Genomic DNA, 23,251 nt, shown 5'->3' on the forward strand with positions numbered 1-23,251 from the left:
TCTAGGAAAAATACTCTGTGAAATTGATGTATCAGGAAAATACAAAGCCTGGAGGTCGGAATCCTATTCCAGACTGTCTTCAGTAGGACAGGGGTCTCGTGTCCTCTGGGCCAGGAGGGTGGGAGGCAGTGGGGGGAGGCAGCTCTGCCTTTCTTCGAAATATGAATTAAGCCAAAGTTCCTGCTGTTAGACTCACCCATAGATCATCTAATCAGGGGGCTTATGTTTATTTGAAAACTATCTGAGGAATTTCGTAATGCAGCTTTTGGTCTTATTTTACTCAGTTTTCAACTACAGTTTGATCATCATGTAAGGATTAGAAATTTAGTAACAGTTGGTCATGAAATTACAGCATATCTCTTGGATCTAGTTTTTTTTTTTTTTTTTAAGATTTATTTATTTATTTATACAAGCACTGGGTACAGTCAGAAGCGCGGGAGGGTGAGAGAATTCACCAGAGCCAGAGTGGGGAACAGAACAGGCAGACTGACGAAATACACTGCTGAGGGGAGCAGCAGGCGGCAGGAGAGGTCTGCACGCCATGTGGGACCCTCGCCAGTGGCCGGGGATCGAACCAGTGCTGCAGAGGCTGTGGGCAGCTTTGCGGCCCAGCGCTCAACCGCTGTGCCACCAGGGGAGGCCCTCTTGGATCTAATTCTATAACAGAATTTTTTAAACATAGTTTGAAACAATAAATTAAAGATCTGGGCATTATGGGAATTAGGAACAAGTTACTATTTGGTTTGCGTCGAGGGAGGTAATCCCCTATGAGTACTTGATTTGTTCTTTTCATCTGCTTTTTCCCAAAGGTGAGACCACCACTCCCCGGGCCATTTTGACAGGACACGACTATGAGATCACGTGTGCCGCCGTCTGTGCTGAGCTTGGCCTGGTATTGAGCGGCTCTAAAGGTCAGTTCCTGCCCCTTCATGAAATGGACGTGTTTCTTTGCATCATCTGGTAACAAGTTACCAGACATGAATGTGGCACCTTTAAGTCTAAAGCTGCACTGTTAGGGTGGCCAGTAGCTGACCACAGATAGAGCTGTTTAGCTAAAATGACTGAAGCGTTCAGTTCCTTGGAGGCACTTGCCACACTCGGGCTTGGCGTTCACACAGGACTAGTGGCGACTGTGTAGGGCCGCACAGTCATGGAGTGTTGCCATCAAGAGGACATTCTGTTTCACAACATTGCCCTAAAGAGTGAGGCTAGAACAAGGAACAGCTTTGTCATTTGTTTATTCTCCTGGGTTCTGACTGGGCTGAGCTCCATCTCACACCTGAAAGGAAACCTCTGACCCAGCTTAACTTCCCGATCTCAGAACCAGGCAGGGGCAGGATGACACTGAGAATGGGCTGGAGAGACAGTGAAGCTGCTTTGCCTGGAGGCTTGCCCTAGTAGCAGCAGCATCTATTTTGGGCAAAGATAGTAAGCAAGCTTCCCAAAAGCACACACAACAAAGCAGGATCTGACTGAACTGAGAGCTGTTTCCAGTTCATTTCTTACTCCCTCATGATAGTCCTTGCATCTCTGTCTCTGCCTTGTGCTGTGGCCTGAACACACAGAAAAGTACTCTCAGCTCCCATCTTTCAGGTTTACCTAATGGGGAAGCAGAAACTATCTCTGTTTCTTGAACTGTAATACTTAGTCTAGCTAACAAGACATTAAATTTTCAGAGGATCATGTTTAAAAATTTAGTTGGTCAAAGCAATGAAATAATAATGACAGCAAGAATTCTGTAACTACTGCCTTTTCCCCCTTCTTCTACCCAGTATAATTTCATATATCCTCAGCTAACGTGAGTTTTTGGACTATATGTCATTCAGAGTAGACATGTAAAATGAACCTACCACCTCACAGGCTGTGCTTGCTTCCCACGGGAAACAGTCTGCTGTCTGTGCAGGAGCCACGTGTCAGACATGCGTGTCCATTCACTGACTTTGAGAGAAGTGATGTAGTTGGTCAGAAGTCACGAGGCACAGTTCTTCACACAGTGGTTCGTAGGCCGAAGAGCAGGTCCTGAAGCGCGCTTGATGCGAGCACTGTGTTGACTGAAGCTTCAGCTGAGGTTGCGAAGGATTGGTGCGCTGGAGTCATATCTGAAATGGAGGCATGCCAGAGCCACGCAGAGCAAAGACTGGCTGGGTGTACGTAGGCTGAGAAAGCTAAAGATGTAATAACTCTCTTAGTGGTCAAGAAAAAGCTGAGGGCCTTATTTTCCAAAGGGCATGCTTGCGGTTGTCTTGTGTGGGAACACGGACGAGTCCATGTAGCCACGAGTAACTCAGCTCAGAGAACAGCAGGGTGCGTACCCCAGTCACCCTCTTGTCCACCTCAGACCCCTCTTAGAACTGATCACGCGACCGACTTTGCTCACCTGATGTTTAGCTTTGCATGTTGCAGACACAGTTAGTGGAAGCTTCTGCTCTCCGTGGACTGCCGGCAGGTCCCATGTCAAGCATCCAGCTTGCGGCCAGTCAGCCTGCAGAGCGGGGCGTGCTGGGAGTACTGAGCGCTGCTGCTTGCTTGACAAGGAGAAGCAGAAGAACTTACTGTGGGGCGGGGACCACCCGAACTGCCCTTCCCTAGAAAGGTGTGGGCAGTGGGAGAGGGAAAGGCCGGGGCCTTCAGAAACTGCCCACGTGCTGCTCTCCGGGTCTGTGTAACTTGGGGAATCATGTGAGCCGTGTTTGCTTGTGTCCCAACCTCCCTGGAAGCTCTTGTAGGATTTAAAATTTGTTCCTTTCTAAATTCCTCACATTGTTATCACTTCTTCGCGTAATGAATTTCATAAATTAACTTCCTTTCGCTTGAGGAGAAGTCAGTGACTCAGCTGCTTCCATGGATCTGATCGGCACGCTGGGGAGATTTTGTGAAAGGATATAGGATAGATAAGTTTTGAAAGCTTTCTTCAACTGTAATGTGGTTTTACTGTCCTCTTTGATCTTACTCAAGATTCAGGCCACATCTCTCTCTCTTATTAAAAATGAACTTGGCCTTTTGTCTCACCTCTTTGCCAGAAGGACCGTGTCTCATACATTCCATGAATGGAGACTTATTGAGGACTTTGGAGGGTCCTGAAAATTGCCTGAAACCAAAACTCATTCAGGCGTCAAGAGAGGGCCACTGTGTCATATTCTATGAGAACGGCTGCTTCTGCACCTTCAGCGTGAACGGGAAACTCCAGGCCACAGTGGAGACGGATGACAACATCAGGGTGAGTGCACCGCCGCCGCGTCGGCACGCGCGCGTCTGCCTCCGTGTGACCGGGGGAGGGAGAGTCCTCCCCCCTCTCAAACCTATTTTTGAGGTGCCGAGGCCTTCTGTCCACCCCAGAAGAAAATCATCAGGCAGCCCAAGGACAAGGCGCGGCACTGCCTGGACCCCAGACTGTCCCCCAGAGCTGCGTGTTGTTCAGCCCGGTGCTCGGTGCCGGAGACCGAGCCAAGGCCAGGAGGAGCCTCAGCAGAAGGGGTTTCTTTGAGATCTGTGAAGTCATCCTGGGTGGCGTGCTATGATTTTGCACGGGGTTTTGGTTTTTATTTAAGAACGTGAACTGTTTGCTGGTTCCTGAATGTCAGACCTGCAGCGGTGTGCTGGAGCAGGCTGCAGTCGGCTCCTCTCACCTTTGAATGGGCCGACGGCGGCGGCGTGCGGAGCATGGCCGTGTAGGGTTAACCTCAACTCCTGCTTCTCCACGGATAACATGACCAGACCAATACGTGCCACGTGAAGGGGGTTGGGCTTCAAATTTCATGTGAATTAAGCAAATCTTCTTTCCTATTCAGTAACCAGCAGGGACCTGCATCACTTTCAGGACGGGGCTCTTGGAGGTTGAGGAGAAAAGGACGGCCCTTAGGAGAGGCTGTTGTGTCCAGGTCCTCCTCACCCCCACGCTTCCTGGTGCAGGTTACCTAAGGAAAAATGAACCCGTGGGGCGCCTGTCATTTTGCGGGCACGTGGGAAGTGCAGCAGCACACGGTCGGAGGGGCGAGGCTGCCCACGCCGATGAGGGAGGCGTTAGGCTGCTCTGGAGATTGTTCTCGGTGCTGTAACTGACCAGGGGTGACCGAGGCTATCTAAACGCTCCTGGCTTCCTGGATCGAGTCTGATCAACCCTCTCTCAAGTAAATATTAGAGTCAGGAAGGACTAGAGGGAATAAAACCCTAGAGAGAGATCACGTTGATCAAATTAGGGCCACTTGTTGCTCCTGTATCCTAGAAAAATTCCGAGTTTTTCTCCATTGCGTTTTGACCGCCTCCACCAGAAGGTGCACACACGGACACTTGGCTTTTATTTTCCTTTCCTCCCACACTTCATTTAAAGAAAGTACACATCGGAGGTTTTCCTTTCCTTCTGTCTTTACAATCATAATGTTGATAATCTGTCACTTTGAGTTGCAATTATATCGTCAGCTACACTAGTAAATCTCTAAAATAATTTGAAATCCCTTGCTGGCTAAAACAATTTCTGTGGCATTTCAGTTAGCACCAGAGGCTCCGAGCTGCTCCTGGAGGCGGCGGCAGGGAGGCGACGCAGGCCTCACACGAGCGGGTTTCCCTCCCTGCCCGATGGCCATTGTTTTTTCCTTGGTAATATTTCCCACTGGATTATAGGCTTAAACAATCCATTGCGTTTTCCCCAGCACTTCTGCACTTTATCATACTAACTCACAGGTGGCAACTGTGTGATTAAAGCGAGCTGGTCTAAAGCGAGCGCTGCCTGCTCACGGCTCCAGAGACTGCCACGCACCGCTCACCGCCTCGGGGAGGAGGCGCCGGTCGGGACCATCAAAGGGAAACGCTCCAGCTCCCCCTTGCACCTGAGCCTGTGTAAGGACGGGAGACCCTGGGAGCAAGTTAGCCATCAGCGCAGACCAGAAATAAAGCTGCTTCTTAAACCAGGAACCCCGCAGGCAGGTAGCCTGGGCAACCTCTGCAGTCACTGAGGCCTCCCACCTGTTTTTATTTAGATGCCAGATTGTTTCGTGGCATTTTGGTTAACACAGCAGAGCACATCCGCGAGGCGGTGGTTAGGTATCTTAATGAATAACTTAAATGTAAGTAGGCAGCCTGTGCGAAGCAGCAGCGTTCTTTTATCCACCATTGCACCCAGAGGGATCCATTTTTCTCCTTCTCCCGAGGACAGGAAGCTGCGTTGAGGATGTGCCCGTCCCAGCACACTGACCACTGGTCCTCCTCAGCCCTGGGGTGGACGGGTGTGGCCGGGTGTGGCCTTCCCCAAGGCACTCGGGGTGTCCGAGGACAAGACGGACACATCTCGGGGGCTCTCTTAAGCTCTCTAGTCTCACCCAGTCTGGACACTGCAGAGGCATAGAATGAAGGACTGTGGGACACGGGCGGGGGTGGCAGGTGGCGGGCTGCGGTGCCCTGGCCCTTCCCTCCAAGGGAATTGACAGTTGCTTAGGAAAAAAGCAGACAGAATGTTTTTTGCACTTTGACAGGAACCTCACTTATGAGAATGTTTTGAATGCTGGTGGATGTGTACTCAGGTTGTATTTAATTCCGCACAAAGCTAGAATTCAAGGTTCTTTGCTAGAACAAAGAGTTAAAGATTAATGGGTTTAATTTGTTTTAATATAGCACTTCCCCAGTAAAACGCCTCAAGTATGAAACTCAAGTGGGCCACAGGAATAAGGTTAATGGACTTTCAGCAGCTGAATTTGATAAGTATAGCAAATAATTATTTGTCCTGGTCTTCACCGGCGCTCCCCATACTCCCTGGAGATCGCCATTTGTGAAATGGGGGCAGGTAGGAGGGGGCAGGATTTGATTTTTATTTCTCTTGAAAAATCTTACTGTTTATATGTGGTTAAGATTTAAGGACAGGCAGGGTTTCCATCTCTTCGATGTATTTTTCCGTTCTTGAGAATGAGGTATGTATGCAAAACCGCTAAGAGTTGTCCTGTTACGTGCATGTAAATGAACGGCAGTGAAATAGTCCTTGTTTTTCTATGATTAAAAAAAAGTCACGGGGTAAAGACTCGAGGTAACTGTATTACAGTGAGTGCAGAGCACAGGAAATATACTCTTCAGAAGTTAGTGGGTTTTCTTTCTGGCTTGCTAGCCACAGTCTCATTCCCACATTTCACTGTGTCCACGTGGACACAGATTACAGGTGTTGCAACACGTTTTAGAATTCCTAGTGCCACGTAAAGAAAGGAAATGTGTACCCCAGGAAAAGGCTTGGCAGGCAGGGGTAACAGGATTAGCTCTTGCAGTAGGGAGGGACCTTTTCTGTCAGGAGTTGGCCCACTTTTTCTGTAAAGGGACAAACAGTAAATATTTCGGGCTCTGCAGGCTCTGTACACTATTGCAGCTATTCGTGTGGCTCTGTTCCAGTAACCCTTACAGGCACTGAGGCTTGAAACTCGTGTAATTTTCAGTGTGACATGGAATAGAACTCTTGATTTTTTTCAGCCATTAAAAAATGTGGTCGTATAAAATAGGCGGTGGGCTGCATGTGGCCCGTTTTTACAGGCTGGAAGAGCAGATTGTGGGGCCTGCACTTTCTGACACAGGCAGTCCTGGGGAAAGAAGGCCGTGCCTGAGCTGGGGCTGAATCAACCTTGGGAGTCGTGGTTTTCTTTCAGGTCACGCTCCTCCTGCTGTAGCAATCCAGCAAGCCTAGGGAAGTGCCCAGGCTGCCCGTCTCCTCTCGGGGGGCCACAGCCTCCAGGGGAGCAGGCTTTATTGGGGTTATGAGGTGAGTTAGCACTGCCTGCCAAGCCTTGGTACACAGTGGGCTTAGCCTGGCCACGGTGCAACTCGAAGGATGCCGCAGGCTCCTTATCTCAGCGCTGGCCCAGTCCACAGCGGGCGCCCCCGCATGGCACCTGAGGAACTGAGTGTGTGCCACCTCATCCTTTAAGAGCAAAAATTTAAACAGCACAACACTCCAATATTGCCCAATTTTGTCCGTTTGATTTTTGAAAAGCGGCAAGTCTTCAGCGCCTTGGGTGCCACACGCATGCGTGCTCCCTGTGTGGGGGGCCTGGACGGGGTGCAGGAACTACGGGGTGGGGTGGGGGGGCACTGAGTTCCCCTCCCGCCGCCTCCCTGCTGAGTGTCGCCCTGTCTCACAGGCCATCCAGCTGAGCCGGGACGGGCAGTACCTGCTCACCGGGGGCGACCACGGGGTGGTCGTGGTCTGGCAAGTGTCTGACCTCAAGCAGCTCTTCTCCTACCCGGGCTGCGACGCGGGCGTCCGGGCCATGGCGCTGTCCTACGACCAGAGGTAAGGCGGGCGCCCCGGGTTTCTGGTGCTGCGGGAACAGCTGCCCAGGGGAGGGGCTGTGGGGAGGGTGGGGCTGGGCTGCGGGGCTGTGTTGCCGTCAAAAAAGTCAGCGAATACTGGGGTTGCCCACATGCTTCTGAAAAAGTGTGGATTTCTCTCTGATGGTGTTTCCGCTCTTGGACAGAGACTGACTTCTCCGGGAACAGGTGGGATTTAAGGAACAATCACGCTAGTTACACTGCCGTGAAAGCCTTTTATTTTCTTAAGTTAGGTTTTTTCCTAAGAGCCATAAACATTTGATGTAAAATGTCTTTCTCTCTGTTCAGTATGGAGAGATTTGGCTTATTTCTTACCAAGTGGCAAATTTGGGGGAGATCCTCTTTATCTGTCATGTAATACGCAAGTCTTCATATATACACAGTCACTCATTTTAACTTTTTTTTTTTATTGTGGTAACACATACATGAAATTTACCGTTGAAGTCATTTCTTAGTGTGCAGGTCACCGCTGTGCAGCCATCATCACCCTCCACAGCTGTTCTCGCCCTTCCCAGCTCCCCTCAGTGTCGTCTCTGTGCAGTTGCGTCTTCTGGTACATGTTGAAAGTGGAATCATACCATGTTTGTCCTTTTGTGTGTCTGATTTATTGCACGTAACACATGGTGATGTTTCTGGGGTTCATCCATGCTGCAGGGTATCAAAATCTCCTTGCTCTTGAAGGCTGAGTGCCAGCTGACTGCACGGTCGCTCGCTGAGCACCCCAGGCAGCTGAATATCCCACAGGCTTCACCTTGAAGCCGGCGTGTGGGGGCTGGTGCACGGCTACACTCCGGCATTTGCACAACAAAACTGCCGAGTGACATCTCTCAAAACGTGTCCCCTGTGCTGAGAGGCACCATGGCATGCACCATCCCCTGTTCATCTGTGTCCGGCACACGCTCGTGTACAGATAGCCGTACAAATCCCACTTTTCACTTGTACATCTGGCCATATAACCAGGTGTAGTATTGCTGGGTCATGTGTTAATTCTGTTTGACTTCTTAAGGAAATGCCCAACTGTTTTCATAGTGTCTGAAACCTTTTTCTGTTGCCACTTGCAATATAAAAGGTTTCTAGTTTCTCAACATCCTCGCCCACACTTGCTCTATTTTGGTTGTTTTAAAATGGAACTCATCCAGCTGGCGTGGAGTGATGGCTCATTGGGATTTTGATTGGGATCCTAATGGCTCGTGGTGTTACCTTCCATTCTCTTCCTGAAGTCTCTCTCGTACTGAACAGAAGTGGCGAAAGCCGGTATACTTGTCTTATTCTGCTCTCTATCACATGTGGGGACGTCCCTTCTCTTTCTAGTTGGAGTGTTTTGTCATGAAAGGATGTTAAGTTCTGCCAGATGCCTTTTCTGCATCCATTGGGACAATCATGCAGTTTTTGTTGATTCTGTTCATATTTTTTACTACACCATATAAAGTACTTGTGCGCTTGATCATGGTGCAAAATACATTTCATATACTGCAGAATTTGGCTTGTTGTATTTGTTGAAGATTTGTGCATTGGTAAGGGATATTAGTCTATACATTTTTCTCCTAATGTGTTTGTCTGACTTAAGTGTCAGGAAATGTTCTCTCCTGTTCAACTTATTAGTAGACTGTGAGTTAGTATCAGTCCTTTTAGATGTCTGGTGGCAGTCACCAGTGATGCCATCTGGTGCAGGGCTTTCTATATTGGGAATTACTTGTTAAAAGTCTTCAAATTTTCTGCTTCCTCATGATTCAGTTTGGGTGTAGTATCTCTAAGATTTTTGTTTCAGCATGTAGTTCTGGTATTCTCTTATAAAATGCTTCCAATTTATGATGTTAGTAATTTGAGTCCTTTTTTTAAAAGTCATCTATCTAATGGTTTAATTTTACTGACTTTCTCTGTTTTCCTATTGTCCATTTTTCTTTCTCTAGTTCCATAAGGAGTAGAATTATGCTACTGAGATCTTCCTAGTGTATGCGTTTAGAGGTATAAGTTTTCCTTTTAGAACACCAGTAAGGTTTGTTGTGTTTTCATTTTATTTCAGGATATTTTCTAATTTCCCTTGAAATTTGTTCTTTGACCTATTGGTTATGTATTTGCACATAAAATTTGTTTAGTGGTCTGGTGTTAGGAGGACTAGGCCCCTACCTACAGCATGATGGACATAAAATACGCTTCTGTAGATTAGATCTCAGCCCAAATTTTGGTCAATACTGTTTTCTCATTTTTAACTGATTCTTTACCTGTCCAATTCCTGCTACTTGCTTGTGTGTTGCTTCCTCCACCAGCAATTATTTTGAGATTGTGACTCTGTTGATTCTGACACCTAAAATATAAGGTAGGATTACCAGCCTGGTCCCCTTAGAAATTACCAAATTTATTCCGGTTTGAGTGAGTGGCTGCACTTTCCATGAAAAGGCAAACTCTGGCGTGTCAGCAGGGGCACTGAGAGCACTCAGGACAGAATTTCAGACATCCCTGAGTTCTCAAAAAGTGTAGGTTTGACTGCCATCATCTAGACTTACCGTGATCTGCGGCGAGCAGTTAGTCACAGATCCCCGCGATGTAAACATCTGCCTGCTTCTTCCAGGTGCATCATTTCTGGCATGGCCTCAGGAAGCATCGTTCTGTTCTACAATGACTTTAACCGGTGGCATCATGAATACCAAACCCGCTACTGATGGTCGCGCTGCCTGGCCCTGGCCGAGGTGGGGGAAGGACCCCAGAGCATCTTTCTCTTAGAGAAGCTATCACATCTGAATGTAACTTAAATTTGCCCTAAAAAGTGAAAATATTTTTTAAAGTTAATTGCTATTTTTGTAGACTTTGCTTGACTTTTTTGGGGGTATATAGCAAAGCAGAAAACTGGCTGCTGGGTTCTGTAGTTTTAAAAAAAATCTATATTTTTAGTCATAACAAGAAGTCTATTTTCACCAATTATGGAAACGTACAGTGGGGCGATTAAACCCACTTATTCTAGCTCTGTTATGAAAAGAAGTCCCCTTTATCTGTTATCTTGGAAAATATATGATTTTAATAGTAGGGAAGGGGGTTAATCCTGGGATAGAGGGGAATTTTATGCTGTACTTTGGGTCCTGTATTTTTCCAAACGTGCGTGCTGCTTCAGCACTGGAGTTTCTGGGATTTAAATGGTAATGTTTAAATTATAATAAATGTAATTTAAAACATCTCAATGAATGATTTCTGTCAATATTATTCCTCAAGCATGTTCTAGACCTAGAAAATCATGGTTTGGGAGAGGCTTTTTTTAGTTTACTGTGTGGTTAGTGTAGAAAAGCTAATGTTATAGTTAAGTGTGAGATACGACAATGTTTTCCTGACCTGTTGTCTTCATCGCACACCAAAATGAAATGGCAATGCTCCTGGGTGCACTACTTTTGTTTTCTTCTCAAGTAAATGCAAGTACCAAAGCTCACCCCGAGGGCTGCCTGTGCGCGTGCACGGCGCTCCCCGCCTCGGGTCTGAGACTAGAGGCTGCCAGGTGCTGTATCCAGCAACCCCCCCTTTACTGTCTGTTATTAAACCTCACTTTCCTTTTTTGACTAGCAATTTGTACTAAGAAACAATGTTATTTTGGCGTTGTACAATTCTACTTTTCTAGTAGATTGCTGTGTGGAATTCTGTGAAAAATATTTGAGAAAAGCTCTGTATTGCCTAAATAAATTCTTTGTAAGTTGTGAACTCTGCGTGAAAGCGGACATTCCATCTCTGAGTTCCCCTGCGCCTTACCTAGTGGGTTCCCCCCCCCCCTTTCTTCCACACTTTTCAGCTCTTCTCCAGAAGCAGAGAGTGGAATGAAACACCTGAGTTTGCTAGAAAAATTGAATAAAGTGGAATTATTCATTGGATTATTGGGAATATTTTTTACTCCTAGGTTTTAAACGCAGGTGAAACTGTCAGACTCTGGTCTTGGCAGAGTGTTGCACACTAAGGAGAGCCTCAATCCTGAATGACAAGCGGAAGGCGGGGCCTGCTCTGGCCAGACAGCAGCCTCTTCTCGGGGCTTTCGGGAATGAGAACACTAGCTCTGGCGCGAACAAATGACCCAACGAAGGACTGTACATGCAGTGTCGCCTGCGGTTCTTGATGGGCTCTGAAACTGGTGCAAGAGGACAACAGAGGCAGAAATGCAGGACTTAGAATCAAATGAGTGTACCCGGTCCCTGGTCAAGTCGGCATTTTCATAGGTATTAATCTGTGATACGATATTTTGGAAATTTCAGAGAAAATGATAGAAGAAACACTTGGAAGGCCTAACTCATAAGCAGGCACGCGGGACTTGGGCTGCCCTCTGGGAACAGGCCGACAGCAAGGTTCATAAAGCAGTTTCCAACGCTGAGTTTTGGGGCTGGGTTCTTGCAGCTTCTGTGCGTTACAAGCTCTCGCCTGTGTTTTGTTTGTTCTAGCAGGAGCCCGGGCCTGAGTTCACTGAGCTCAGTTTGTTTTTAATGGACCAACCGGAAGAATTCTCCAATTTCTATAATAGGATCACAGTGGGAAGCGCTGACGGGGCAGCGATCAGTTTATAAGTTTTCAGAGATGAGGATTTTGAGACTCTGGGAGCCTCAGGCCGTCTGCCCAGCCAGCGGGACAGGCGCTCATGGACACGCCTTGAGGGATTTTCACTAAGGCTGAAGCTGTGAGGACGGGTCCAGATCCCAGCACGACGGTTATAGCTATTTCTTGAATGTGTGAGGAGAATGTGGCAAGAAAAACAACCGCTTTCACTGTGCATGTGCATTCATTATATCAGAAATAGTGAAAGAAGTGACTGTTTTGGCTAAAAATAATTTTAAATGTACTTAATTTTTCAAATGAGATCAGACTTAGAAGAGTGAAGAGACTTCAGATCATGCAACCAAATCCATCAGATGACATTGCATCTGCCAACTTCCAATGTGTCTCCTTGGCTGCTCCATCTAAAGGGTGAGATGTCAATCATTTAACGATACTTGGCTTGAGAGAGGAAAACCACGTCTCTGCTTGTTTTTAATTGTCATAGAGTCTTGTACGGGAGGGTTCCAGGTTCATCATGATGGACAGTTTTTCGAACTGTGTAATCTGCATTTCCCAGCCTGCTGTGTCCTCAGCATGGTCTACAGGACATGCAGTGTGGTGAGCGCTAGCGCAGCAGCCATGCGTCGTGCCTCTGAGAGGCTCATGTTTTAGCGCCCTGAGTCTCAGCTGCCTGGTCCCCGCCCGCCGCACACTCTCTCCACGCACACTCTCTCCACGCACACTCTCTCCACGCAGTGGCAGCAGACGACACAACAGGTCCACCGCACCATACCTGTGTGAGGCTCCCTGGCCAGGGCTCGAACTCAGGCCGTTGCATTGATAGCACTGAGCCGTAAGCCCCTGCGCCACCCGGGAGGCCTCCAGCCTGCGGTGTTTCCCAACACCTATTAAGGATCTTGAAACCAACGCAAGAGGCAGGACCTGTAAAACAAGCTCCTTAAGACCACCTGTCCCTCATCAGTACATGGACCCATCAGCGCACTTCACTGACCCTTCGCTTCTATTTCAGGAGTGAGAGATCACGAAACTGCACAACACTTTTTAAATGCTCCCCGCCGGCCTGCGTCATGGGAAGCAGCGCGTGTATTTCCCCGTGAAGCTGAGACGCCGCTTTAAAATGCCGTCACTTGAAATTTGCAGACGTGAACTTTCTTTGAACGTGCACAAGGAATAGGAGAGTGCAGAGACCAAAGGGAGGGAGCCCCACGAACTATACCTTAACCCTAAAATACACACGGTTGTAAGCCAAGGAGACCTCAATAAAAATGCAATATTAAAAAATCGAAGAAAAAAAAAGCAGTTTCCCCTGGGAACCTAAAGAGAACACCGGTCTCTCCACTGCCTCGCTAGGTGTCACAACGCCCAGCTACGGCACAGGAGCCGAAATCCGAGCGAAGTGACGCCCGTAAAACAAATACAGCTGCTCTCAACACGGGGCCTCGTCCTCAGACAGTCTGTTCAGTGAGGGTGTCCTCAACACTCGCTTGCTTTGTCCAATTTTAGCTCCTTGAAACAAAAGCATTCCTTCACGGGAATGGGAACCCACGAGGAAAGTGGAGGTGCTGGGGGGGGACTGGGTGACCCACGACAGACAGGAAACCCGGCAGCACCTTCAGCGAGCAGACGCGGCTCCGGGCCGTGTGCGGGTCACAGCCGCGTGATTCACCGCCGGCGCCCAGGCCCCTCCTCAGGGTGAGGTTCTGCTCCCCGACAGTACTGGTTCCTGCCGAAGTATCACCGCCCTGCTCTCGGGCTCTGGAATTCAGGAAGTGCTGCCAGGGCTCAGCGAGGAAGCTTGAGCACTCGGAGAACCAAGAACATGAAACCTGGCCGGCACACAGGTGAACCATTCACTCCCAGAGGAGGAGCTTATCCCCAGAGCACACCCCCCCCCCTCAACAAATGTTCTAATGAAGTCAATAAGAAGGAGCACTGTGGGGGCCGCCCCGGTGGCACAGCGGGTTGGGCGCAGCGCTGTGTGTGAAGCTGTCCGCAGCCTCTGCAGCGCGGGTTCGATTCCCGGCCAGCCGGGGAGATGCCCACATGGCGCGGCAGACCTGTCGTGCCCGCTGCTCCCCTCAGCAGTTGCTTTCGGTCTGCCTGCCTGTTCTGCTCCCTGCTCTCTGGTGAATCCTCTCAGCCCCCACGTCTCTGGCCTGTACCCCGGCTCTTGTATAAATAAAAAATTAAAAGAAACAAGGGGAGCACGGTTGCCCTTTGAAATAACGAGACACTTGGGTCTACTCACAGCGCAGAGGACGGGGGCCGGGAGCAGCTGTGGGAAGGCGGCCAGTGGCGACGGACAACCTGCCCGCCCACGCCCCTGCGGCTCAGGGGCAGAACCCAGCCAGGGGCACGGCCTCAGCACCCGTACTGGCATCGCCACGTGTCCTTCCTGCCCCTCTGCACTGAGTGGGGAGCCAGCTGCGAGCTAAGTTTACAGGAGACGTCGGACTCCCACGGCACCCGTCTCAGCTGACACAGCTGGATTGGAGCAGCTCGAGTTTGGATCCACCCGCATGGGAATTTCAAGGAGCCGTTTTTCCCTCGGCACCTGGGGGCGCGTTACTGTGTGTGGTTCAGGAGCCCCTGGCCCTGCCAACTGAGCCTGGCCAGGCCCCACCCGGTCGGTCCGTCCCGCTCTCTCCGCTGCCCGAGAACTCGGACGGTGACTCAGGTGCCGCCTGCATCCAGAAAGCACAAGTGTCTTTAGTTCAGCGGTTGGCAGGGCCCGGCGGGGCAGCCAGGACGACACCCGTCCACACCGGCAGGACGAGGGACTCCCCCTCACGTCTGCCGCCACGGGGCCAGTCAGCACCTGCGCCCGCTGGGCCGGGGCTGCCCCGCAGCCCCCGAAGGGAAGGGTTTCCTCTCTCAAGGAAGGAGCCTCTGCCGCCCTCGGGGGTCGGAGCCTCTGCCACCCTCGGGGGTCGCGTCACCTGTCAGGAAGGGAGCTTGGCGGTGGCCTCCTGGTTGTCAACAGGAAGGAAAAGGACCTAAAGTAGCACCTGAGTAAGGAAGGGTCATTTAAAGATTTCCTTCCAGTCCTCTCGGCCGTGGAAAGACGCTTCTGGCCTGCAGCAGTGAGGAAAGTCGCAGCCCCGGGTGATTCCGGGCCCCGGCGCTGTGGGACTCAGAAGCCCGAGACCGCTGGGGCCAGGCCGCCCCTCGCCTCCCCCGCGCTGCGGAGGGGAAAGGCCGAGTGTGCCAGCCCAGGGCGAGCCCGGCGTCCGCTCGGACACCGAGGGTGGCGTGGCCTTGAGCCGAGCTCCTTCCCAGGCGCCCGGGCTCTGTGCCGGCTCCGGCATCGCGCGGGCTCCAGGACCTCCGCAGCCGTTGCCAGAAGCAGGAAGGGAATTATTTTTCTGTCTCAAGTGCAGGAGGATTTTTCTTTGCCAAAACCAGGATCCGGGCCGGCTAGGGATGTCCTGGTCCCTGGCAGGAAGAAGTTGGCTGCTCTGCAGCTTTGATGTAAATACATTCGCCGAACCTGGCTTCCCCCTGGGCCCAGACAGGCGCTCAGCGCCCCCAGCCCCAACCCCAGGCTGGAGGCAGCCTCGCCGCCCCAGAGGCCCGGGTGCCCAGCTCGGCCCAGAGGCACCACCGCGGCAAGTGACCTCTCACGTTCCTTCCCCTCCGCCGCCCGGACAGCCACTCCCGCCGCTGCAGGCCGGATCCTCAGCCGAGGATGAAACCCACCGGCCAAGATGAGCCACAGTCGCACACCCCCTCCCTGTGGAGACGCCACTGTCTTCCTCTAGCAGACTCACCCCCACCCCCGGGCCGCCGCAACCTCTTCATCTTCATCTTCTCCCACGGGGCCAGGCGCCTCCCCCACCCCGTCCCCCCTGGAGCCTCGCTGGCTACCTGGAGGGGCGCAGCCGTCCCAGCCCCGCAGCTCTGGCCGAGTCTTCTCCAGCCGGGCTTTCCACACCTTTCCCTCGGGACCGTGGTGTGGCTCAAATACGATGGAGGAAATGCCCTGGAGTCTTGGGGTGCTCAGTTGGCATCTGAGCATTTCCCAAACCCAGATGACCGCTTTGGAAGCAGCCAGGCCCGTGCCTGACCGCCGTGACGCCGACCCTGCACGCACCTGTCACAGCTGATCCTCTGTGCCTCCCCCCTGCCCTTGCTCGGGGCCCCACCCAGAGCGACGAAAAGCAGCCTGCACCCCCCCCAGACGGTTCTCACACAGCCAGAGACAGTTTGCAGATGGGCCCCTCACACCAGCCAGTCCGTGCAGGCCAGGCTTCGAGCCCCCTCCCCATGCACCTACCCCCTTGGAAGACCCTGGCTTTGTCTGCACGGCCCCCCCAGAAGGGCTCGGCCTGTGCTGCCCAAGATCTGTGGGAGCCTCTCAAGAAAGGGCCTGGCGGCAGCTGCATCCTCCCTCACATCTGTCACACGAAGCTGTGCGTGCGAGGCCTGGGCAGGCTTGCGGTCAGGTCCCAGGATGCCACACTGTGGTACCGCGTTCTGGGGCAGAGTTCCAGCGCGCCGGGATTGCCGTAGCCCCGTCCACCCCTTTAAACCAGGGCTGAGCAGCATTCAGCCCGGATTCACGGCAGGTGTAAATAAAGACGACGACCGACCTGTGGCCTTTCTTCAGCGCTGTCCGGGAGGCAGGTGGCCGTCAACGTGCCTCGTCCAGCCTGAGCTCTGCTGCCAGCGTCCGGCACATGCGCAGCCCCGCGTGTAAAATATCACAGTCACTTTTCTACTGTCTGTGAAGTCAGGTGTCTCATACACTGAGGCGAATACACTATAGAGCTCGTTCCACCTGTTCCTTTGCACTTTTCTTTAACCCGCAAGGCTGGCGCGGCGCTCCTGGGAGGACACATCCTCGTCCAAGTCCACCTCAGGCAGCGACACTTCACTCCCGGTCACCTTCGTGCCCAGGAGCAGATTCTGCCGACGCTCTGTCCGAGGCTTCCGAGCCCCGTTTTCCATGTCCTCGCCCCCAGCGACCTTTCTCGAGAGAGACACACCCCGATTCCGGGTTCAAGCGCTGGAGCAGCGGCCGCCGGGACGGCTTCAGCTGGTCGCCCCGCGTCTACCCCTTTTCAAGGGCAGTTTCTCCAGACAGGGAGCCCGGCTGAAGAGGCGCGCGCACCATCAGGGCGCACCCCTTCCTCACCGGGCCGGGTCAGAGGCGCCAGCCAGGGGCACAGACCTGCGCTGAATATTGACTGTGAGACCAGAACAAGCGCTCCGGGACCGCGCCCTCGAGGCGCAGGTGAATGGACAATTTGCTCGTGTCAAAACCTTTCTTTTGGGCCCCGCGGGAGATGACCGGTCCATGGCAGGCCGTGGGCGCCTGCGAAGAATGCCAGCTTTGGAGTCAGAACTTCAAGCTGCATCGCGGCTCTGCTCCTCAGCACTCCTACGCCCGGCGGTCCCCTGGCTCCTTGGCCGGCTCCTACCACACACACACACACCCTCTCGGAGTGCGTGGGACTGAAAGAGCTGCTAGGCTCATGTGCCCTCCGGTCCCCAGGATTCCTGCCCCCCATGTTCCGGGCTATCCAAGGGGGGCACCGAGCTAGCAGCACCTCGCTCCCTGCACAATGTGGACAAAAATCCAGAGCCACAGAGATTGTTTCCAGCCCTGGTGCCGCACAGCTGGGAGGAGCTGGGCACAGACGCTGCCCCCGGCGGGGCCAGCACCACGGGCAGGCGGAGGGAGAGAAGCCCAAAGCCACACACACTGAACACAGCAGAGGACACACGGGGCGAGCGCAGAGAGGGAGATGGACCCAGAGGGGGACAGACGCCCCACTTTCCTCTGAGTCCCAGCCCCCCACCCCCACCCCTGTCCTTGGTTGCCGAGATTCCCTAATAATTCCTCTTCGTTCCCGCGCGCCTGGAGCAAGCTCCCTCCCCAGCCTCCCCGGTGCCCCCCCACGCCCTGGGCCCAGGAGCAGCGCTGCAGCCACGCGCCCGCCAAGCAAAGGAACCGAGCCCCCCACGGCCGTGCTTCTCCAGAGGAGTTTATTGCAGGGGGGTACACTGGTGAAGGCAGAGCGCTAACATGAGAGGAACTACAGGCCCGCCAGGGCCGAGGATGAGCAGGAAAGGAAACATACACGGGCTATGTACAGTCGTTAAAAAGAGCGGGGTGCGGGGGGCGGAAGAGCTGCCAGCAGCCTTCCAGAAGGTCAGTGACAGGGGGTCGGGGCACCGTGCCCGCCGCTCCTCGCTGCGCCCCAGCCGTCCTCGGCGGTTCCTGCTCCGCTCTGCAGCGGAGCTGCAAGGAGCCCGGCGCCCGCTGCTCCCTGGGGCCTGTGGTCACCTGCAGGTGCGCGTGGGCCAGGCCTGTCCTCGAACACCCCGCAGGACGACGTCATGAGCATTTCCTAGTACATACATGGGGAGAGCGGGGGGCTGCACCGCGTCCAGGGGAGAAGCGACCCTCCCTGGGGTCTGTGCACAAATAAATACCCAGTGCTGTCGTGAGAGCGCCCAGCACCCCAAGCTGCAGGGCGGGGCCCCCATCGGGCCCCTGAAAGCACCTCAGGGCCGAAGTCAGTGTCCGAGGCCCCAGTGTCCTCCCGTGCGCACGTCCTCCTGGCGAGAGGAGCCCACCGGTGGCAGCAGGGAGGGCGCCACGCTCTGCTGGCCCCGAGCACCCCCAGTGGGGCCGGTGCAGTTCTAATTCCGTTGTAAGAAAAGAGGGCGCACCCCGAGTTGACTTAAATCAGGGAGAAGTCTGGCTTCATCCAAAGTGTTTCTATAAAAACGCATTCGATGCTGGATAAAAGTCGCACATTCTCCGGGTGATGCGGTCACACGTCCGTCGAAATGAAAACACAGATGATCTAGCGCGAGCCCCTCCGAACAGCCGGCCCCAAGAGGACCCTGCCCGGGCCGCCTCCAGGGGCCGGCCCGGCGCTGCTCCCCGGTGGCCCCGGGGGCGCGGGAAACTCGGGCCAGCAGCAGGACGCGGCCCTCGGCGAGGGGGACCCTGAGGCCGGCCGCGGGGCTCAGTCACGGTGGCGGCGCCAGGTCCCGGCCTGCTCCCTGCCCGCGGGCGCGGGAGGGCCGAGGGCAGCAGGAGATGGGGGCCCGGCCGCCGGGGGCGCCTCCGCGGCGGGAGGGACTGGACAGGTGGGCTCCGTCCCAGGCCGGCTGCCGTCCGCACAGGGTTTGCTGCAGAAAATCTGCCCCTCCTTATCTAGAGCCGTGTTCTGGGGAGAGAGCAGGGGAGACCACACGTCAGCCGCGGCCAGCGCGCCCCGGCCAGCGCGCCCCCCCGCGAGCATGCAGGGGCCAGAAACAGAAGAGGAGAAATCACTGTGGCTTCCCTGGACCCGAGTCTGCCCAGCTGAGGGGCTCCTAGCTTTGGGGAGCGCCCCGGCCACCAGCCTGGCCTGGAAGAACCCCGAGCCCCGACTCCAGCCCTCCGGCTGCAGCAGGATGGAGGTGGGAAGTTTTCTCAAGTCTCCAGCGCAGCCTGAAAAGCTACTCTGGGCACAGCCTGTAGTCAGTGACCCCTTTACACCCCAAATGGCTGCATAATCTTTAAAAGCACCAGGAATTTGAGGGTGCAGCCTGCCATTTTTTTCTAGAACCTCCCTGATCTTCTCACCTGCTTTTCTCCTGTGTGGCTTTACTTTATCCCACCCCTGCACCCCCATTTTCAGTGTGGGGGGCTCCTTGGGAGCGAGGACCGCCCCCTCGCCCTGGACTAGGAGGGGGCCTGGTTCTTCTCCCACTCAAGCTAAGCTGTGCCTGGGGCCCACAGGGCTCCCCCAGGGTGGGGACGCTTCGGGGCTCAGGCACCTAGAGCTCAAGGGCAGTGACAGGGGCTGCCCGAGGAGAAAGGCTCTGCAGTTCTTTCATTCTGACTAAAATAAAGCAGCAGCTGGGAGGATCAAGTCCCCCCAGGGCTTTCTGAGGCGTCCTGGGATTGCCTCCCGGGCACTGGGTGTCAGTCGTACAGGCCTGGCTCCCCTGGCCCTTCCCGGCTCAGGGGGAATATTCAGGGGCTGCCAAGGACACCTCAGCTACGGGGGAAGCACTAGCTGTGGAGCCGCCCCTTGGGGATCTTGGCCTCACCTTCCCACACCCTCCCGGCTCCTCTGCACAGGGGCCGGCCCCTCCCCCGCCCGGGCCCTGCCGCGAGATCACGACGGCAGAAGCAGCCGGCACCCCCGTTATTTCTCCTTTTCTCTTCCCGGGAGAGAACAGGGCTGTGCGCAGAACAGAGCGGTGCAGCGTTAGTACATACCATGGCCGTGGCCCTAGCCAGGGGGAAGCAATGCAGGCGGCGAGAGGCAGGAGGAGGGAGGAGAGAAGCGGGGACAGAAACTGGACTTACTTTCAACAGAAGCAACGTGATCGAAACAGTTTTGTCTATCTCAATTCAGCCCCAGGCACCCCCCAATGTCCCCCATGGAAGCAGCACCGCCCCCAGAGGGGGAGACCTCTTGGAATTCACCCCTTCTCAGCTGCTGACGGAGCAGGGGAAGCCGGGCCTCTCCTGTTCCCTCTCCTGCCACATGGTGGCCTCTTCTGGGGCCGTGGCTGGAGCAGCCCGCCGGGATGCCGAGTCCCCTGCAGGGCGCTGTCCTTCCTTAGCGATGCTAAGGGTGAGCCCGAAAATGCTAGACACGCCCAAAACCACAGGCCTGCTGGAACCCAGAAGCTGCTCCGGTGTAACCCTCTCTACCCCGAAGGCTCGCCGGCCGCCGCTGGCGGAGCCCGCACCCCGAGACACCCAGTTGGAGACAGAACAAGAGCCCCCGCGGGCACCTATGTCATGGTGTCGTTCAGAGAGAGAGGCCTTTTCCCGGGGCCCGAAACAGCACTTGGCAGGACGACCCGAGCTGCCATCTGGGGAGGAAGGTCAGGGGCAAGCTGAGAAGTTCTAACATCAGTGCAGGTCCCCTGAGGGCGGTCCTGGCCGGCTAACGGGGGTGTGAGTAGGTGCAGGAGGCCTGCCCCGGTGAGAAGCTGAGGGCTGGGCGCTGGCGGCAGCCCCTGAGCATGCAGATTTCGGAGGGGTGGAGAATTAGAAGCTGCTGGAAGGAAGCGAGTGTGTTTGAATACCAGCGTTCTGCTTTCGGGTCCCCACAGTCTCAACTGGGTAAAGAGTGAACCTCTGAAGTCTCTCAAGCTGTCAAATCAAACTGCCAAACAAAACGCAGACAATAACATCAACTTTTCTTTCAGCGTTACTCAAGGCTCCTGGCCTGTCGCGCCGGAGCTCGGGGCGCTGCTCGGGGGGCAGAGGAAAGCCCAGCAGAGGAGCAGGTGGACACCTGCTGTAAGGTACAGAAATGTCCTCTGAGGACCCCACCTCAGGACGAAGTCCCATTATTCCCGCTACTATTAGTATCTGCAGGAACCACGGCTGCCTCGCACACTCCAGTTAAGAGGACACGAATGCCAGGGAGAGCCATTGTGTGGTGAATTGTTTTCAATATAAAAAACACTTAAAACTGTTCCCGGGGGAAGGACACAGACACAGACCATGATGGAGTGGATGGGACGACACGGAAGCATGGCACGCAAGCTACCCCCACACAACCATGCCCAGGGCCAGGTCCTCTGTGGGGTGAGGATTAGCGCACCCCCAAAGAGGCCTTCTCCTCACCGCTGCTTTTACGACAGGCCGAAATTCACAGGCCCCCTTTTTTGGCCACTGAGATTGGTACCTCCAGAGACAAGCTTTACTGATCTCTCCTGTAGGTACTGAAGGTGATAATCTCACTCAGCAGTTCCTCGGAGCTAACAACCTGCAGAGTTGTGTAGGTAACATGGGTTAGACGGGACCCTGGCAACATGCTCAAAACGACAACTGAACATACATGTGCACACACGACGCTTACGGTCACCGCAGGAATTACACACAGTACAGGGTGCTCATTCACACAAACATCCAGGTGAAGCTCCAGGGTCTGCAATTTGACGGCTGCACCCCATCAGCACATGGGAAAATGCCATTTGGAAATTGTACAGCATAGGTTTCGGCTGAGGGGCTCTCAACAGAACCTTTATCCAGAACAGAACCTTTTCTGGGTCACAGGGACAAGGGCTGGATTGTTCCAGAACCGTGGCCACTCACAGGTCCTGGGCAATCGACTCCTATCTGGGTCCTGAGATGACAGAGCCCCAGGCCATCCCCATGGAAGGGCGTCCCCTCCAGGAGACTGAAGCTCGCCTAGCACAGTTATCAAATTTACATTCTAGAAAATCACTCTTAAGGTCTTTCATTATTTCCAGTGTGCCAATTTTTATGTGTTTTTTTTCCCCCTCATTTTTCCTCATTTTCGTTGCCTTGCAACGAGCAAGGCCAGGACTCCTGACCCCATCCATCGGCGCTCACTCTCCTCCTTGAATTGCTTGAAAACGTTATGCTGTTGGTTTCATCAAGATGGTTCTTCTCAAAGCGTTTTGGCCGCAATCCTGTGACAGCGCTGCTGTTCCCAGGCTTTCAGCAAGACACTGCTGAGACTCTAGGAAAACCACACCTCGAGAGCCTCCCCATCGCTCTGGCACAGAGCATCCCCAGTCCTGCAACATGTCAAGAGGCCCTGCAAGCCCTGTCTGGGGAAGGCCAGGGGCGGGGAGCACTTCTCAGCAGGGGAGGACCGACCGAGGGCGCTGTGAGGACACACAGAGGGGCCCAACAAGTGCGGCTCCCTGAGGGCAGCGGAGAGCAGGGCCAGCGGCACTGGGGCAGATGCTCGCCACACACCCCGCAGCTTCTGGAGTTCCCAAGGGGAAGGGCTCCCTGCAGTGTCCCTGTAGACCCTGCGTCTTAGGTGAGGCTCCCAGACCACATGCCAGTGTCCTTCTGGTTGGATGGGAAACAAATGGAGCCTCTGCAGAGGGGCAGCGGTCCTGGGGAGAGTGGCAGGCGATGAGATGGCCCGTCACAGGCATCAGGCTCCCTGTTGGCCTGAAGTGCTGCTAGGTCTCAAGAGAGCCCGGGGGACCAGGCCCCCGTCAGCCCCACACCCCTCTACTCAGGGCGGGACTGGGAAGCTGCTTAGCCAGAGCTCCGGCTCTGGAGAAGGACCCTGCCCCCGTGGGCAGAATGGAAGCCCGCGCCCCAGATGCTGGCTGCTCTGAACCAGGCACCCTCACAGGTGGGGATGCTCCAGGCAGGAGTTAAGGCCCCACGTCCGGCTGTGCTGGCATCCTGACCTTACTTCTGCCTTTATTTTTCCTACCATCATTTTCCCTTTGCTAAACTTTTTTCAATGCTTCTTCACGTACTTTAATGTTACACTTTCAATTTGCTCCTTTTATGGGTTTAAATGAGCTGCTTTGCACATATTTTGGAAGGAGGGAGGGCTGGAAAATGACGGGGATGACATTCCTGACTTCTCAAAACATTTCACCGACTCGAGAAAACTGATGCTTTACATTGTCCCGTATTTTAAAAGTCACAGAGCCCTTATTTTTTACTGGCATGTGTTTACCCTTG

General features: G+C 53.9%; 2 protein-coding genes across 7 annotated transcripts in view; one reads left to right on the top strand and one right to left on the bottom strand.

Annotated features, from left to right (window-relative positions):
• Positions 1–9,956, top strand: part of LRBA (LPS responsive beige-like anchor protein) — a gene marked incomplete at both ends in the record, with an annotated part of 477,161 nt that extends 467,205 nt beyond the window's left edge. For all 3 annotated transcript variants that reach the window (XM_084246225.1, XM_084246226.1, XM_084246227.1), the window contains 4 exons: positions 810–911; positions 3,021–3,217; positions 7,107–7,258; positions 9,866–9,956. In XM_084246225.1, the coding sequence (XP_084102351.1) occupies positions 810–911; positions 3,021–3,217; positions 7,107–7,258; positions 9,866–9,956 (542 nt within the window). The remainder of the gene's footprint in view (positions 1–809; positions 912–3,020; positions 3,218–7,106; positions 7,259–9,865) is intronic.
• An 8,841-nt stretch (positions 9,957–18,797) lies between these two features.
• Positions 18,798–23,251, bottom strand: part of DCLK2 (doublecortin like kinase 2) — a gene marked incomplete at both ends in the record, with an annotated part of 123,886 nt that continues 119,432 nt past the window's right edge. For all 4 annotated transcript variants that reach the window (XM_084244754.1, XM_084244753.1, XM_084244752.1 and 1 more), the window contains one exon: positions 18,798–19,001. In XM_084244754.1, coding sequence (XP_084100880.1) covers positions 18,798–19,001 — 204 coding nt within the window. The remainder of the gene's footprint in view (positions 19,002–23,251) is intronic.

Source organism: Talpa europaea (genome assembly GCF_964194135.1).
Source record: "Talpa europaea genome assembly, chromosome: 10".
Lineage (NCBI taxonomy): Eukaryota > Metazoa > Chordata > Mammalia > Eulipotyphla > Talpidae > Talpa > Talpa europaea.